Source organism: Stigmatopora argus, chromosome 4, assembly GCF_051989625.1.
Source record: "Stigmatopora argus isolate UIUO_Sarg chromosome 4, RoL_Sarg_1.0, whole genome shotgun sequence".
Lineage (NCBI taxonomy): Eukaryota > Metazoa > Chordata > Actinopteri > Syngnathiformes > Syngnathidae > Stigmatopora > Stigmatopora argus.
In genome coordinates, this window is record NC_135390.1 from 20,674,203 (window position 1) to 20,691,068 (window position 16,866).

The 16,866-nt window shown below is 41.2% G+C and overlaps 2 protein-coding genes across 4 annotated transcripts; both read left to right on the forward strand.

Annotated features, from left to right (window-relative positions):
* The first annotated feature begins 5,175 nt into the window (after positions 1 to 5,175).
* ino80e (INO80 complex subunit E) lies at positions 5,176 to 9,277 on the forward strand. 2 transcript variants are annotated; one of them, XM_077599009.1, is made up of 8 exons: positions 5,176 to 5,269; positions 5,560 to 5,642; positions 5,847 to 5,917; positions 6,013 to 6,065; positions 6,682 to 6,763; positions 6,860 to 6,977; positions 8,131 to 8,229; positions 8,389 to 9,277. In XM_077599009.1, the coding sequence occupies exons 1-8, from the start codon at positions 5,242 to 5,244 to the stop codon at positions 8,593 to 8,595; spliced, it is 741 nt and encodes a 246-aa protein (XP_077455135.1). In that variant the 5' UTR covers positions 5,176 to 5,241; the 3' UTR covers positions 8,596 to 9,277. The 2 variants fall into 2 exon arrangements, with proteins under 2 accessions (XP_077455135.1, XP_077455136.1); XM_077599010.1 differs by lacking the exon at positions 8,131 to 8,229.
* A 558-nt stretch (positions 9,278 to 9,835) lies between these two features.
* On the forward strand, positions 9,836 to 16,499 carry LOC144073295 (uncharacterized). Of its 2 annotated transcripts, none has more exons than XM_077599006.1 (4): positions 9,836 to 10,741; positions 11,673 to 12,083; positions 13,455 to 14,249; positions 15,196 to 16,499. In XM_077599006.1, exons 2-4 carry the CDS (start codon positions 11,781 to 11,783, stop codon positions 15,742 to 15,744), a joined length of 1,647 nt encoding a protein of 548 aa, XP_077455132.1. In that variant the 5' UTR covers positions 9,836 to 10,741; positions 11,673 to 11,780; the 3' UTR covers positions 15,745 to 16,499. The 2 variants fall into 2 exon arrangements, with proteins under 2 accessions (XP_077455132.1, XP_077455134.1); XM_077599008.1 differs by lacking the exon at positions 9,836 to 10,741 and having other exon boundaries at positions 11,794 to 11,931; positions 11,996 to 12,083.
* The last annotated feature ends 367 nt before the right edge of the window (positions 16,500 to 16,866 follow it).

The window sequence follows — 16,866 nt, forward strand, 5'->3', positions numbered from 1 at the left end:
GTGCAACTACTAAATATGCTCGTCTCTAAACACACTACGCACGAAACGGTTCCTATGTTAAACGGTTCCTACGTTGAGCGCTCCATTTTTAAAATAAAAGGCAATAAATACGATTATTTTATTTAAAAAAATATTAAAAAGAAGACAAAGGAAATTGGGTTCCTCGGGGGGCACTGAGTGACTCCACTAAATGACTATTAACTGTTTGTTTTTTAATCGCGAATTGATGTAGCAACGATTCTGACAAGATGCTGATATTTGTTATGAAGTATGCCAAAAATACTGCATCTTTGACTTTGATATAGACGCACACGTTTGATTTTAAATCAAGCAATCTATTGTCCTTTCAAAGAGCAAATTCTATTGACTCTATTAAAAGGAGCGAATGGGCCTGTTCTTAAAATGGCCGACAAGTGACAACGTCTAGCTCAGGGTTGGGCAAACTTTTCGGCCCGGGGGGGCCACATTGACTTTAAAAATTTGACAGGCGGGCCGGGTCAGCACAAGATACGATACATATAAAAAAAAATGCATCCGTTAACAGTACATATGAAACATAAACAGAAAAAAAGGACTAAAGTATGAACATACTCATCACTCATTTGGGATTTATGGGGTGCTTTCTTGGTTTTCATCAGACTAAAGGTCTGTTCACACACACATATGTAGAGCCAAATAACACCAGAATCCTCAGTGCCAAAATCACAAAACCGACGGCAGAATTGCTTATGCAGGTCATCCAATGATTTCCTGTATTTTGACCGCATAAAAAAAAAAAAATTATAATTTGGACAACGTCGGCGGGCCGGATTAAAAGGCGTAACAGGCCGTATATGGCCCGCGGGCCGTAGTTTGCCCATGTCTGGTCTAGCTCCATTGTTTCACAACGCGCAACGGAAATCTAGTCTGTATACACGATACCTATGGGAATACCAAGCAAAAAAAGAAGGAAAACGACTAAGAATATGTGAATTTCCTTTGTCTTCTTTTTAATAACATTTAAAATAATTTTATTTGTTCGCGAGTCCATCCACGAAATGTCCGGTCACGTTACAAACATAAAACCCTTAATTTTTTTTTAAAAAAATGCCTACATGTTGACCGGCCAAACAAAAAGCAGCAGTTTTGTTTATTCCTCTTAAACACACTTAATACCCACACACAGCCTTGTAAATATTGCATGTGTACACTACTTAATTAACCCTCTAATTGACTTTTTAGTCTACGGAATGGTTATTGTATCGTGCTAAATAACAAAAATGACTAATTTCAATTCCTGTGCAACCTTGGAAAAAAAAGACATCAATATTTACACGCTATATACTATATCTATTAATATTCAGTCATGCATTGAGCTCATTTAAAAGCCAAACACTGCTAAAATGTCTATATACTGTGTGAGATTTCTTACATTGCTCTCCTGTGGTACTGTAATGTTTTCAAATGTACCTGATGTCACTGAATGCAGCACGGCCACGGAAAACAACGCAGGCTTTTGTCACCCTACTTTCGGAAAGTTAGCGTGTTCCACCGACGAGTTGTAATACGCGCACGGATATTTTGTGTGATGTGCATTGACGTGTGTGCGACTTTTCATCTGGAAGTGTGTCCATGTGATGTTATGTACGACAATGTGTGAATGTGTCACAAAAATCTCTCGTAGTAAACAGTAAAAGTTGTGCTAACTTTCATGTACGAGTGCGTTTTTTTTTTTATTGTCGCCTGTCGGATTCAATGGTTTAAAAAGATTGTTTTGGCGGGGGGGACAATCTCGTTTTACCCATTTCGGCTCTAATCCGGATCGTCTCGGTCACTGGTAGCAGACGAAAACGTCATCGTCAATTGCTAATGTTGTCATGCTTTAAGCAAGATTTATGCGTCAGTCACTTCCGGGCTTTTCACTATACAGTGGTACCTCGACATACGAGCATTTCGAGATACAGTGGTACCTCGTCATACGACCACTCGTCATACAAAATGCTCGTCTTACGGGGGAAATTTCGATCTAATAATTCGCCCGTTATGCGGTCAAAATTTCGTGATGCGACCAAGCCAGGTCTTTTTTGCATATCTTTCATGTATAACAATATTTACGAGCACGGAACTAATTAATTCAGACGAGTTTCTCTTACGACCAGGAAACGCACAACGCGCATGCAAAAAGAGGGCTTTCTGGGTAATGAAGTATACTCCTGCACACAACACCCATAGGCAATGGCAACCTTTCTCAGAATAAAACTTCATTACCCACAATCACTACGTGGGAAGCTCAGCTATGTCATTTCCTGTTATTCTTTCTTAGGAAAGGTCCCGCGATCGTTCCTTAAAGACTATTTCTCGTTGGCAAGTGGTCGTGCGTTATCCTATTGTGAGGACATTTGTGTGCATCATTTTGGGAATATTTTGAAGGGAATAGTACAACAGCAAACAGTCCATCGATAGCGAACGTGAGGGTGGAGGCGTGGCAAACCGCCAACCCGGAAAACCAAGGTAACAAAAGATTACAACAAAATTAGAATTCAGTTTTGTGTAAAGTTACATTAAATGTATGTTTGAGTGTCTGTATATATTGTAGGAGGAGAAGAAATGGATTTTGTTGCAGATTTACTGTCAAAGCCATTTTCAAGACGGACTTTTCAAGAAAAAAAAGCTGGACATCATTAAGAAAGGTCGAATACCTCCAAAGCAAGCAAGCCTGTCGCAACTGGGAACGAACATTTTCAGCACTAAATCGAATAAAAACGTATGCCAGAAATACGACAGGACAGGCTCAACATTAGCATTAGCTTCGATGGCGATAGAAAAGAAGGAAGAAAGAAAGGAGGATGGATATTGTGTACAGGTAAAAAGGATTTTGGTGAGTAAAATATGGCTATATTCCTAAATAATATCTCAATTGTATGAAGTTATTGATGATTTTTTTATGTGTCGCAGCTGCAGCTGCAGTAGAGGTTTTATAGCCATAAAATAGTTTTTGAGGGTTGGATTGATTCGCTGCAGGCGCTGCTAGAAAATACACGGACCGCCACTGTATTCCAGTCAATGTGGACACAAATGAAAAGTAAAAAAAGAGACTCGACTGAGCAGCTGCGTGGATGGAGACAATAGATGACAAGCTAAAAATAACAGGAAACAATATATAGCACAGCTCATGGAGAGCTGCATAAAAAAATGGTGGATAGAGGGCTCCGAGCTTCATGTGATTTATGGCAGCAGACAAAGAACAGGCTATTTTTGGCTTTAGGTAACAAACGGGAACAAGAAATGACAGAGTGCCACAAATTTTCTGGGCAGGTTTAAATTTGTCATCGATTTCTCATTCAAAGGGGGAGGCGGGTGAGGTAACAGAGTGCAGCCCGGAGCCATTGCGACACTTTTTACTGCCCAAAATGACACTGCGACATTTTGGAGAGAATACTATCCGCTGGAATTCCAGCAGAAATGACAGGGGAGACAACGTGGGAAGAGAAAAGGTCACGTTTGTGGTTTGAGGTGACGTGACATTGTCGGTAAGATGGGTTGCCATGCCGACAAGCCTTGGACCGTAGCTGAAGACTTGCCAGTGTCCAAGCTCATTCTGTGTGTCTTCCATTTTTAAACAGATTGAGTGGCCACCTTTCATTGATGTTGTGCCATGCAGTGGCGGGCCGTCAGGGCCTTCAAGGCCTTCTCTGCTGGCCTAAGAAATATCTGAATCATATTATATTTTGTCCATCAACACTTATGAAATAATTCCAAATTGTCTTTTAGCTTCCTTTCAATGCTTTTCCCCCTGGTTGCACTGCTTCCAGATGTGTGTTTTCATATTGAAGCATTTAACCAATCACATTTCAGCCATTATTTGTTGCCAGGGTCAGAAATCTGCCTCAAGGCCTTCACAATCAGTTCTGCAGGCTCTGCTGCATTAAACAAGCATCGATAAGACTGTTGTTTTAACCAATCAGATTTCGAGTTGGCAACACCACAATGCATTGTCGCAGGCGTAGGGATACGTCATCTCTTTCACCAACTATGATTAGCTAGCAAACTGTATCTGGAGCTAGCTGCACAAGCAAATATATTGTTGTGTTGATTTAAAGCCATTTTCAAGACAGACTATGCCGGAAATACGACAGGACAGGCTCGACTTTCAGCATTAGCTTCGATGGCGATAGAAAAGAAGGAAGAAAGAAAGGAGGATGGATAATGTGTACAGTTAAAAACGATTTTTGGTGAGTAAAATATAGCTATATTCCTAAATAATATTTCAATTGTGGGCCCGGTTCTGATATCTGAAAAGCTCCAGTGTTTGTATTTAATCACTAAATGCTGCTAGGAAGTGGATTTTACCCCATTTTAGCGCAATTTTTGCCGTTTCGCCATTGACGTCCATCACTGTCTTTACCCGGGGAAATCATCCCCCTGGCCCGGTTGTAATGTCTGAAAAGCTCCAGTATTTGTATTTAATCATTAAATGCTGCTAGGAAGTGGATTTTACCCGTTGAAGGCGCTATGAGAAAATGCACGGACCGCCACTGGTGCCATGTGACAATGGGTCTGCACACTGTGAGGCAGCATCACGCACCTTGTGGAAAATTCTACCCCATCTATAATTCATGCTGCCATGTGACTGTACAGTTTAGTGCAGCAAATTTCACCATGCGGAAGCAGCTGTTTATTCGGCACATGTTGGAATAACATTGACAGCCTGATTTGACGTTTGCCCCTAAGAAAAATTTCCACCCAATACATTGGAAGACATTTTCTCTGGATTGATGGGGGAAAAATAGACTGTTTGAAGGTCAGGTGTGAGGAAAAAGCATTTACTGAACAGTGATTTTTTATTTTTTTATCTGTACTAGTACTCACTGTAAGTATTTTGCTGTTTTTATTCACGATAATACTGTTATGAACTAAAAAAAGATAATCTGTAACGTAGACAAACATTTTAACGGTATTTTAACATAACATTTTAACATTTTCAGAGGGTCAATTCATTTTGACAGTCTTTTGCTGTCAATCAATGAGTAAATATTTTAATGACATCATGAATAATTAATTTTGCCATTTGATAGTGAATCCTCATCTCCCCTTTTAAGAAATATTACCGAAAATACGCGGTACGGGAAATAAATTAATGAATTTAAACGTCTACGAGTGTCTATTGCTGTGTACATGTCACGTGAGAGGGATAAGAACCGCCCCTTTTCAACGTAAAAATGACGCGGGGTGACGTCACGACGTCACCAACGTAAACAAAATATGTCACTCAGACAGACACAAAGAAGAGGTAAGTATGGCACGATTTTTATAAATAAGTCAAGGGTTTATTACGTGAAAACTAAATATTTGAACGGTGTATACGGTTTAATATTTTATTTTGAGGTATTTTGAGTAAGTTTAGCTGCTTTTGCTAACGTGTTAGCTAGCGCGCCTAGCTTATACTGAGCTGCGTTGCTTAGCATGTCAATGTAATACGTATTATTTCATTATTTTTCTTTATTTTTTCCACCTTTTAGTCAGTATGGTTTAATAAAACACATAGTGGCGATGTGACATTATGAGTATGATGCATTTCAGAAATGAACGGCCAAGCGGACGTCGAAGTCGACTACAAGCGAAAATACAAGAACCTCAAACGAAAGTTAAAATTTTTGGTGTATGTAAGTATTCAAATTAAATTGATCAAAGTACTCATATGCTGCACTAAAGTAGGAATTGTGTGGAAAAAAAAGGAGTTCTAAATGATCTCCTAAAGGCAAATTTGTGTGTTTTGCGAGACAAAATTGGAAAAAGCTTCAAAGAGAGATTTAACAGAAATAACAATAAAGATCCCCAATTAAATTAAATTCCCCTGAAAATTTTAGGAACATGAATGCTTCCAAGAAGAGCTGAGAAGGGCACAAAGAAAACTTCTGAAAGTGTCACGGGATAAAAGGTGACTGTTATGATGTCGGACAGGTTTTTCACAAAGTTTAATTAAAACAATGTTGTATAAAACATGACCATTTTAAATGACTCAATGTGTTTCAGCTTCCTTCTGGACCGACTCCTTCCGTACGAGAGAGTAGATGAAGACTCATCAGGTAGTTCACCTAGAACACAGGTATCAAAGTGGCAGCCCGGGGGCCAAATCTGGCCCGCCGCATCATTTTATGTGGCCCGGGAAAGTAAATCATGAGTGCCGACTTTCTGTTTTAGGATCAAATTAAAATGAAGAGTATAGATGTATATTCCATTTCCTGATTTCCCCTTTTTAAATCAATAATTGCAATTTTGTAATCCAATTTTGTGTTTTTAGTTTAAATAGCATTTTTTAAAATCTAAAAAATAAATATATAAAATATTTTGTTTTCCATTTTAATATTGAACATGATTAAAATATTTAGTTTCCTTTTGAAATAAAAAATAAATGATTATCAGACATTTTCCCTAACTAAGAAAAAAAGCGCAAATAAATATAGTTTTATATCTATTAAAAAAGTTGACCCATTTCTTTTAATCTGATTTTTATATATATATATATATATATATATATATATATATATATAAATATACACATATATAAATATACACACACACATATATAATATCTAAAATGGTACAGCCCACGTGACCTAGAACCACCAGTAAACGGTAAATAGACAAGTCTTAGCATTAAAATGATAGTTCATACTCGCCTGCTTACGTTTTGGGTTTCAGATTCCGAGGCGACGGTTTCCTCTGACAACAGCGAGAGCGAAGTACTGCGGGAGAGGGAACGCGAACGGGAAGTCGCCAAGAAGTAAAGCCTTGACTGACCAGTTTAATTTGTTCTTTTAACTAAAATCCAGCCTTCTGACGTCAGACCGTTCTTTTGTTTTATATTGTGTGTTTCCAGGCGAAGAAATAGCCCCGGCACATGTCTCCCACCATCAACCTCACCTCACCTTTCCATACTATCCCGTCCAGGCGCGCACCCGCTTCAGTCTTCCGCCGCTGGGACTTACCTCAACGCTGTGAGTCCACACTTACTTTCCTCATAAACCTTCACCGCCACGTCATCCTCACCCTCGAGCGTTATTCCCTCAACTTTATCATTTCACAGTGGCGGTCCGTGCAATTTCTCATAGCGCCTTCAACGAATCAATCCAACCCTCAAAAACTATTTTATGGCTATAAAACCTCGACTGCAGCCACAGCTGCGACAAATAAAAAATAATAAATCAAAGCACAAAAATGGGGTAAAATTTACTTCCTAGCAGCATTTAGTGATTAAATACAAACACTGGAGTTCTTCAGATATCAGAACTTGGCCCACAATTGAAATATTATTTAGGAATATAGGGTACTCGGATGATTCGCCTAAAGACGTTTCGCCGACGGACGTTTGACAGACAGACAGGTCGCCGAATGGACGTTCCGGATTCACATATTCTTTGTGTGTACAGAGTAGATTTCCGATGCGCGTTGTGAGGCAACAGAGCTCGACGTCGTCGCTTGTCGGCCATTTTAAGAACAGAGCCATTTGCCAAACGGCTCAAAATGCTCTCAAATTTGGTCAAATCCAGCCGAAAACAGCGTTTAATGAATAAATACAAATACTAGTATTTGTATTTGCGACATCAAATGTCGGATAAGCACTGGGGAAAACACCGTTGATGTGTGTGGTGCTCACACTATGGCTAATCGCTAGCCAATCATAGTTGGTGAAAGCGATGAGATATCCCTATGCCTGCGACAAGGTATTGTGGTGTTGCCAACTCGAAATCTGATTGGTTAAAGCAACAGTCTTATCGACGCTTGTTTAAAGCGGCAGAGCCCGCAGAACTGATTGTGAAGGCTTTGAGGCAGATTTCTGACCCTGGCAACAAATAATGGCTGAAATGTGATTGGTTAAATGCTTCAATATGAAAACACACATCTGGAAACAGTGCAACCAGGGGGAAAGGAAGCTAACAGACCATTTGGAAGTATTTAATAAGTATTGATGCACAAAATATAATATATGATTCAGATATTTCCTAGGCCAGCAGAAAAGGCCTTGAAGGCCTTGACGGCCCGCCACTGTCATTTCATTTGTTCATCATTTTGGTCCGTTTTTTTTTTTTGTTTTCTGTCACGTCTGCTGCTTCCATTCGTGTATGTCTATGTGCTCATACTGCGGGGTAGATGCCCTTCCCACCCGAGTATTTGGCTCCCCCTGCTGAGCGAGTGAAGAAAGAGAGGAAACCAAAGGTTCCCAAAAACAAGAAAAGCACAACAGGGAAGGTGAGAGAGGAGGAAAAAAAGCCAACCGACCCATGTTCTAAAACCTGAATTATTTTTTTTGACTAAAAGGAGTCATTCCATGTTGCATTTATTCACCCTGCCTTTAAGCAACCATCTTTTCCGTCCTCATTTTTTTTCTCCCATTTCTCCGCCTTTCAGGTGGTCGCGCCCATGAGGGCCAATTACCCGTCAGGCCAGACGGCGGCTTCGGCCACCGGCGGTCCCTTCAGTTGGGTCCCCCGTCAGATGCTTAGCGGTGACGCCGCCGAGGAGGACGGCGACAGCGACGGCGACAGTGACAGGGGAGACGAAGATCGGGGCGAAGGGGACGAGGCCGAACTGGTCATTGACATCCCTAACGAGTGAACTTGACGGGAATATTCGGTATGTGAGTCATTTCGCTCAAATACTGCCATTGACACTGTTTTTTTTCTCACTGTGAGTCGCACCGACATAAAATAACAAGCTTCCCAGCTGCGTGGTAGAAGGTTAGGAAATATCACTAAGAAACTGAAAGGAGCGTCAGAACCCTTAACTGGGTTCTAACTCCATTTTAGACTGGGACAAAGTAGTGGTCTCAATGTCACCATCAGACCAGGCACGTTTACATTATTTTGCAGTATTTTCCTGTGAAATGACAATTAAAATCATATTACTTTTTTGGTAGTCGTTCGTTACCTTTAAGGTTTTTCTGTTTTCAACCGTACAATTTTGGCAACTTTATTATTTTTTTAAAACCATTTTTTGTACCATGAAGTTGAGAGCACACTTAATGTGGCTGTCGATATGAAAATAAAATCCTGAAATTTATTCCAGACTATAAGATCAAGTACTAGCCAAACTATGACAAAATGTTTGCTATATAGTCTAGAAAACTGGGTAGGTACCTGAAGTAAACCCATATATTTAAGCACCCACAAGTGGAACTTTAAAACCATCTTGTAATATTTAATGAGTGAATTGTGACTGCGTGAGGGATTATTATGTCAATATATGTGAATTGAAATTAATTTTTTAGTCCATTAAATAAATGAGTCTGTAAATTCAAGGACTTGAAACGAGCCTTTTTAACTTTAATGAGAATTTTTTCACGTGCACCAAAAATGGTCAAGACTGCTACAATGCGACATTGATAATTTTGATTATAAAAAATCACTCATTGTTTAATAAATGGCCTATGGACTTCTATTAAAATCATAGTGTGGCAACTTTATTCATCTACAGTGGTACCTCTACATACGAGCATTTCGAGATAGGAGTAAAATTTTGAGCAAATAATTATCTCTAGATACGAGACAAATTTCGAGATATGACAAAGCCAGGTGGCCAAGACATGAGAGGCTGTTTATCATTGTAGCGCACTGTCTTTTTTGCCGCATCTCTTTCGTGTATAACAGATATCTACGAGCACTGGGCGGAGCCTTGCATTTTTTTCAGTGTTTTTTTCCGTCACTCAGCGCGAATGCCGGAGCGATCGCTAATACGAGGAGTATACTTACTTCTCGTTGGCTGCTCATAAGAACATCAGGGGCACTGGCTCTCTCCCTCGCAACTCCTTGTGTAATATCTCTGGTCACAACTACCTCTTTGTAATGTCTCTGCGAGCACTGGGCGGAGCGTTGAATTTTTTCAGTGTTCCCCCCCCAGCCTGTTAGCTCCCGTTAGCTTTCGCGATCGCACATTCAAGACTACTTCTCGTTGGCAAGTGGTCGTGCGTTATCCTATTGTGAGGACATTTGTGTGCATCATTTTTGGAATAATTTGAAGGGAATACAACGGGAAACAGCCCATCATAGTGAAAGTGAGGGTGGAGGCGTGGCAAACAGCTAACCCGGCCAGGAGAAGGTATAAAAATGTAAAACAAAATTAGAATTAAGTTTAGTGTACGGTTAGATTCAACTTATTTTTGAGTGTGTCTGCATCGTAATCCAAGTTCATTTAAATTTGTTTACGAGCGTGTTGCCGTGCAAAAAGCGCTCCCCCCAATCTGTCCTTCTCTCTCTTCCCCCTTCTAAATCCGTATAATTTTAGTACTATTAAACACATTTTAGTAATATTAAACCACTAGTTATGTGTTACTTTGTTAATAGATGGCAATTAGAAGAAATAAAACATTTTTTCCAATCCAATATCCTGTTTTTGGTGTTTTTTCAGAGGGTTGGAACACATTCATTTGTTTTTAGTTCATTTCAATGGGAAACGTTCGTTCGAGTTACGAGAAAATCGTCATACGAGCTCAGTGCCGGAACGAATTAAGCTTGTATCTCGAGGTACCACTGTACAGTACTCCCAGTAGACTTCCGAGCTGTGTAGCAATTATTGTCATACATTTTTATCGTATTTTATCGTCTCTATAATACAAAGTTCATTTTAGCCACACCTCGACTTACACTCTTCATAGTACATAGAATGGCTGTGATTCAAGTGCATTTTTTTTCCTGTGGCGTAAGAAAAGAGAATTTTGATTTGGAAGTACAACTGTTGTTTGATCTAACTCTTAAGCATCATGAAGGTAAGTTTGGCTAAATTTCACCATGAAGAAAACAGTCCGCCGGCTGTTATCTCATGCATGCCAGATTGCGGGGAAACAGTGACACCACTGTCAGATCGTGCATTTTGTAAATAATAATAATCGGACATAGGCCCCTGTTGTAGTTATCACAACACAAAAAGCCTACTTGTCATCACACGCAGAAACTGCGAAATTGATAGTGCTTCTCCATAAACTACCTTTACTCGGCAAAAGACCTAAATCTAGTACAGACTTGTAATTGGCATTCTGCTATTGTGGATACAGGTCGCTTACCTCTCGCTTACCTCTCACTGTCTTCCACTTACCTTACTTCAGTCAGCTAGTAGGAGGCAGATCACCACCCAAACCTCTTTTTATATTACCGCAGAAGGGAATGTGTGTTATGTTACCGCGAGTTTAGATGTCTGATGGATGTGGGGAAAAAACTGTCCTTAAGCCTACTTGTCCGTGCTCTGTGGGACCTATATCGTCTTCCAGAGGGCAGCAGCTGGAACAGATTGTGACCAGGGTGGTAAGGGTCCCCTATGATGTTCTTGGCTCTGCTGAGGTAACGAGGGCTGGCAATGTCTTCCAGTGAGGGCAGAGAGCAGCCGACAATCCTCCGGGCAGTGTTAATCACTGAATCATAAAGTTGAGTTTGTGGTTTTGGGATTTATATTTCAAAAGAACATTGCTCTCGATAATGAACATGACGACATCCACTGTGTGTGAGGGGAATGCTGATTTACAGGTAACAGGTATGTTGCGGAGGGTGTGTGCTTGTCTTGTTAAGTTAAAGGTATCACCATGGAAACTGTACATTAGGGATGGGCTTAAGGTGGAGTTGACAGGGCTGGTTTGTGTGGCGCTGTGAATGGAAGGAAACAAAACGGAGCCTACACCGGTTGTTCATTTCCTCTTATTCAACAAGGTTTTTAGCAGCCAGTGAGGAAGACACTCGTAGCTCTCTCACACACTGCATGGCTTTGTAAAGGAGTTTTGCTGAGCTCACCACCCACCCATTGCTGCCGGCTTCAACATGCTGACAACTGCTGCTGTGTGGCTGATGGCCCTGCTGGGCCTGCCGGTGGTGCAAGGCTGGTGGAGCCTGCCACGGACAGCTGACAACGACGCGTCACAACTTCATTGCAATCGAAGCTTCTACGCGAAGACCTTTCCTCAAGACCAAGGTTTGGCATTAAGCATTTGGTGTCACGGTCAGCACAGAGGGGCCAATTTCGTCACCTTGCACAGGCCCGGCTGTGGCACCGCCGTCGCCTTGGCCATCCGTCTCATCCCTGGATGGTTGATTGAAGAAGATTCACTAAAACAGGAGTTTTGGGTAAGTACGTCAGTCTTCTGAATTTTGTGTTCATTTTTATCAATTCATATATGATTGTCATTCATCACAATCTGCCTGTGTCTCCTTATTTGGAGGCGATGAATCACATGGTTGTCAAACTTGGTGGGGGTGTCGAGGAAGAAGCAAACAGTCCAAAAATTGTTTTAAAATCGCAAACCCAAACCCCTTACCCAGTGGCGGGCCGTCAGGGCCTTCAAGGCCTTCTCTGCTGGCCTAAGAAATATCTGAATCATATATTACCTCTAATACCTCTACTGCAGCTACAGCTGCGACACATAAAAAATAATCAATAAATCAATGCACAAAAATTGGGTAAAATCCACTTCCTAGCAGCATTTAATGATTGAATACAAATACTGGAGCTTTTCAGACATTACAACCAGGCCAGGGGGGTGATTTACCCGGGAAAAGACAGCAATGGACGTCAATGGCAAAATGGCAAAAAATTCACTAAAATGGGGTAAAATCCACTTTCTAGCAGCATTTTGTGATTAAATACAAACACTGGAACTTTTCAGATATCAGAACCGGGCCCGGAGGATGACTTTCCCCTGGAATTTCATACAATTGAAATATTATTTAGGAATAGAGCCATATTTTACTCACCAAAAATCATTTTTACCTGTACACAATATCCATCATCCGTTCTTTCTTCCTTCTTTTCTATCGCCATCGAAGCTAATGCTGAAAGTCGAGCCTGTCCTGTCGTATTTCCAGCATGGTCCGTCTTGAAAATGGCTTTAAATCAACACAACAATATATTTGCTTGTGCAGCTCGCTCCAAATACAGTTTGGTAGCTTTGGCTAGTCCACTCTTTGACTAGCCAATCATAGTTGGTGAAAGCGATGACGTATTCCTACGCCTGCAAGAAGGCATTGTGGTGTTGCCAACTTGAAATCTGATTGGTTAAAGCAACAGTCTTATTGACGCTTGTTTAATGCAGCAGAGCCTGCAGAACTGATTGTGAAGGCCTTGAGGCAAATTTCTGACCCTGGCAACAAATAATGGCTGAAATGTGATTGGTTAAATGCTTCAATATGAAAGCACACATCTGGAAGCAGTGCAACCAGGGGGGAAAGCAATGAAAGGAAGCTAACAGATAATTTGGAATTATTTAATAAGTATTCATGGACAAAATACAATTAACATCAGTCTGTGATTCAGATATTTCTTAGGCCAGCAGAGAAGACCTTGAAGGCCCTGACGGCACACCACTGCTAGGGAGACCTTAGATTCGTTCGAACCAGATGGAGGAAGCTACATACTTGTAGAATAGATTAGTATATAACATAACAAGAGTATGGCCCTCAGAATAAAGTTCTTCAAGGTTTTCTGCTTGTTTCCCGCAGGAAATGGAGGATGGCGTCATAGTGATTATCCCATCTTTTTTCCGGCCCAACTTCTCCAAGTCCCCACCAACAGATGCCGACTTTCTACACTGGGATTGGTCCGTCTCCACTATTATCGCTTGTCATGTCGCCACCGAGTGTAACGACCGGAACGGGGATCTCTACATCCTGACCGGGATGGGAGCTCGCTGGGGCGAGGGTTGTCAGACGAAACCGCTGTGGTCCGCGGCGTGTTGTTCTGTCTCGCCTGCCCAAGACGGTTTCAGCGTGGGTTTTATTCACCAAGACGGCGACGACGGTGGCGCCGTGCTGCCGGTGAGCGTCAAGGAATTGCAAGAGAAGCTGGGAGTTCAGGGTCTGTTCGTCGGAGGCTGTGCTGGGGAAGACAGGGTTGGGGTCACGAAGGATCTTTACACTAAGGAGGACCTCCAAAAGTTGGCTCGAAATCTCACCGAAAGTTCCAGCACGGAAGTGGACGCAGATGAAACCTTGTCAGTTGCTAGCCGTTCAGATGAAAGCCACTCGGATTCGATGAACTCGGATGGAAGCGATGCTGATACAAGCCACTCTGATTCAAAAGAAGCAAATACCAAAGAGGAATTGACTGTCGAGACGGAGAAAAGAAGCGTCGAGGCGGCCGATGAGACGCGATATGTTAAAATTGCTCCTGAACAGGTGGAAAAAGCAGACAGCAATTCCAGCAGCGTTGTAGTTTCCATAATTTCCACCACTCTGTCCATCCTCAAAGCTCCACTCAGACCTCTATTCTCCAGAATCACGCACTTCCCTGGACAGGTGAATATTATATAGCAATACTTTTGCTATCTATTATGCAGGATTGTGTTTTAGTTTTAATCTATATTGCATACCTGTCAACCTCTGCCGATAACTGCCCTTATAAATGATTATGATTCCCCTTACAAACCCCCAAAAAACCTTACAAACACCGTACGAGTCGTACAGTGTTTGTAAGGTTTTTTGGGGGTTTGTAAGGGGAATCATAATCATTTATAAGGGCAGTTATCGGCAGAGGTTGGCAGGTATGATTATTGGCAATTTCAGATTTTTACGGGGTCGGACAGACCGAGCCCAACCGTGAAGAGTGAGATTTCTGTAAATGGCACTGATTGTTAACCTGAAAACGTTTCGTTTTTTTGGGTGGGAAAACTTCCATTGGCAATTTTCAGATGTGTTTAATAGATTTATATTTCCATAGAAGTGTTAAGGTACAATTTCTTTGTTTTGTTGGATTGCAGTCTGTCATTCATCCAGCCCCTCCCAGAAACAGGAATGAGGGTTGTCAGAGGACATTCCACAGTCTCTTCAAATCATTTCCTGTCTCTTTAAAAGATCAGTCAACATGTATACCAATCACTTTCATTCTGAGTCGTATCGTAGTTATCGCAACTACATACCTGTCAACCTCTGCCGATAACTGCCCTTATAAATAATTATGATTCCCCTTACAAACCCCCAAAAAACCTTACAAACACCGTACGAGTCGTACGGTGTTTGTAAGGTTTTTATGGTGTTTTTATTTATGGCTCTCTCTTTCAAAAAGGTTCCCGACCCCTGCCCTAACCCTAATTCTAACCACTAACCTTACGAATTGTCCGTCGGCGAACTGTCCGGCGACGAAGTGTCTGGCGACGAAACGTCCGGTCACCTAAAAAAACATGACTTTGACACTAGCAATTTATGACTAACAAACCTGAAATGTATCTTGCCACTTTTGTTGCAGGTGTTATACGTTGTCCAGGAAGACGTGGGTGTCCTTGCCGCTCTCCTAGAGGACACCGTCTCCTTCGTCTACCTCGTGACGTCAGATCTTTTGTCTTGGATACGTTGGTCTCTGGAGACGCTGCTGGACATCTTGATGAGCTGCATCTATGGTGTCTATTACTGCTCTTCGTCCATGCTGGTGGTGCTACTGAACACCTGCTACATGGGGGTGACTGGAGTAGGGACACTGATCTGGGACACGGTCGGAATATTCGGGGACGTCCTGCGCAACACTTGGTGGGTGACCAAGTTCTTCGGAGGGCGTCTCCTGAGGCAGAGCGGGGACTACGCCGGGACGATAGCCATGGAGATGGGCGAGCAGGCGGTGGCTTTGGGTGGAGGGACGGGGCGCTTGGCGTGGAGAAGCGTCGTCGGGGTGTTCAATGTCTTCTTCACGGGGGGCAGTGTGGTCTTCGGGGTGTTGGATGTCATCTTTGGGGCTTTCACGGAAGGGTTTGGACGCGAGAAGGAAAAGCCGGTCCTCGTTGATGAGGTGGAGGCCGATTAAGAACATTTCGGAGTGGGGTTGTTTGCTTTATTTTTGCACTGGAATGTTAATTTTTCAATTTATTGAATTTAACAATGAAGAAAAAATTTGGATTTTCTATTTAATCCTAGAATGGTAACCCTCTATTTCAGGGGTTAGCTTTCACGCTTCTGAAATAGAGGGTTACCATGGTTACCGGGGGGAAAAAAATGGGTACCCTTCATTGCACCGTCTTTCTTAGGACCCATTTCCCCCCCGGTAACCAGGGTAACCCTCTATTTCTGAAGTATGGAAGGTAACCCTCTATTTCTGAAGCATGAAAGGTAACCCTGAAATAAAGGGTTACCATTCTAGGGTTAAGGGGACACACCGATATGTAGAATTTTAATGGCTTGTATACTAATTATTGTGTTTTTAGAGTGCCTGCCCACCCATCTTGTAGGAAAATAACTAAAGGAAAAGTGTGTTATCCAACTCGTTAAGGATAAAACTATTGATTTATGTTCTGAAAAAGCCTGGTGAAATATTTATACATAAATTTCAAGTAATGTGATAAACTTGAGAAAGTTTTGGTCTTGTCATTATGGCTACTAAGTACTATAGTGTGTCACCATTCAGGTTTTTAACAAATTACCTCTTGAAGTGTGATTAGTGATTGAATGTGACTTTGTGGTATAATACTTTTGGTAATAATTAGATGTGCTTTGTTTTATAATACTTTTGGTAATAAGAATTGGATGTGCTTTGTTATGTTTGAATAAAAGATATTGGCAGTTCTTGTCCATTTTTTTTCTCTACAATTGATTCAACAAGGCCAACAAGGCAATTTAAAAGCAAGCACAAAACAAGAGTATAGTAAACCAAATACACATGGACAAATTGATTTTTATTAGTTAAGTGGAAAAGAAATGTAATATAATCAAAATCACCAACCAAATTATACTGCACAATCTCCTTTCTCGAAATGAAGGTTAAAAAAAATACAAATTAAAATATTTTAGCAAAATGAAGGGAACGGAAGTTAATTTTTACGCCACAAATGTTTTAATGAGTTGATAAAAAAAGCGATTTTGCGTTTCTGAAAAAAGAAAATGAATCAACATTACTATTTTATGTTAAGGATTAACGTTTAACAATAACCTA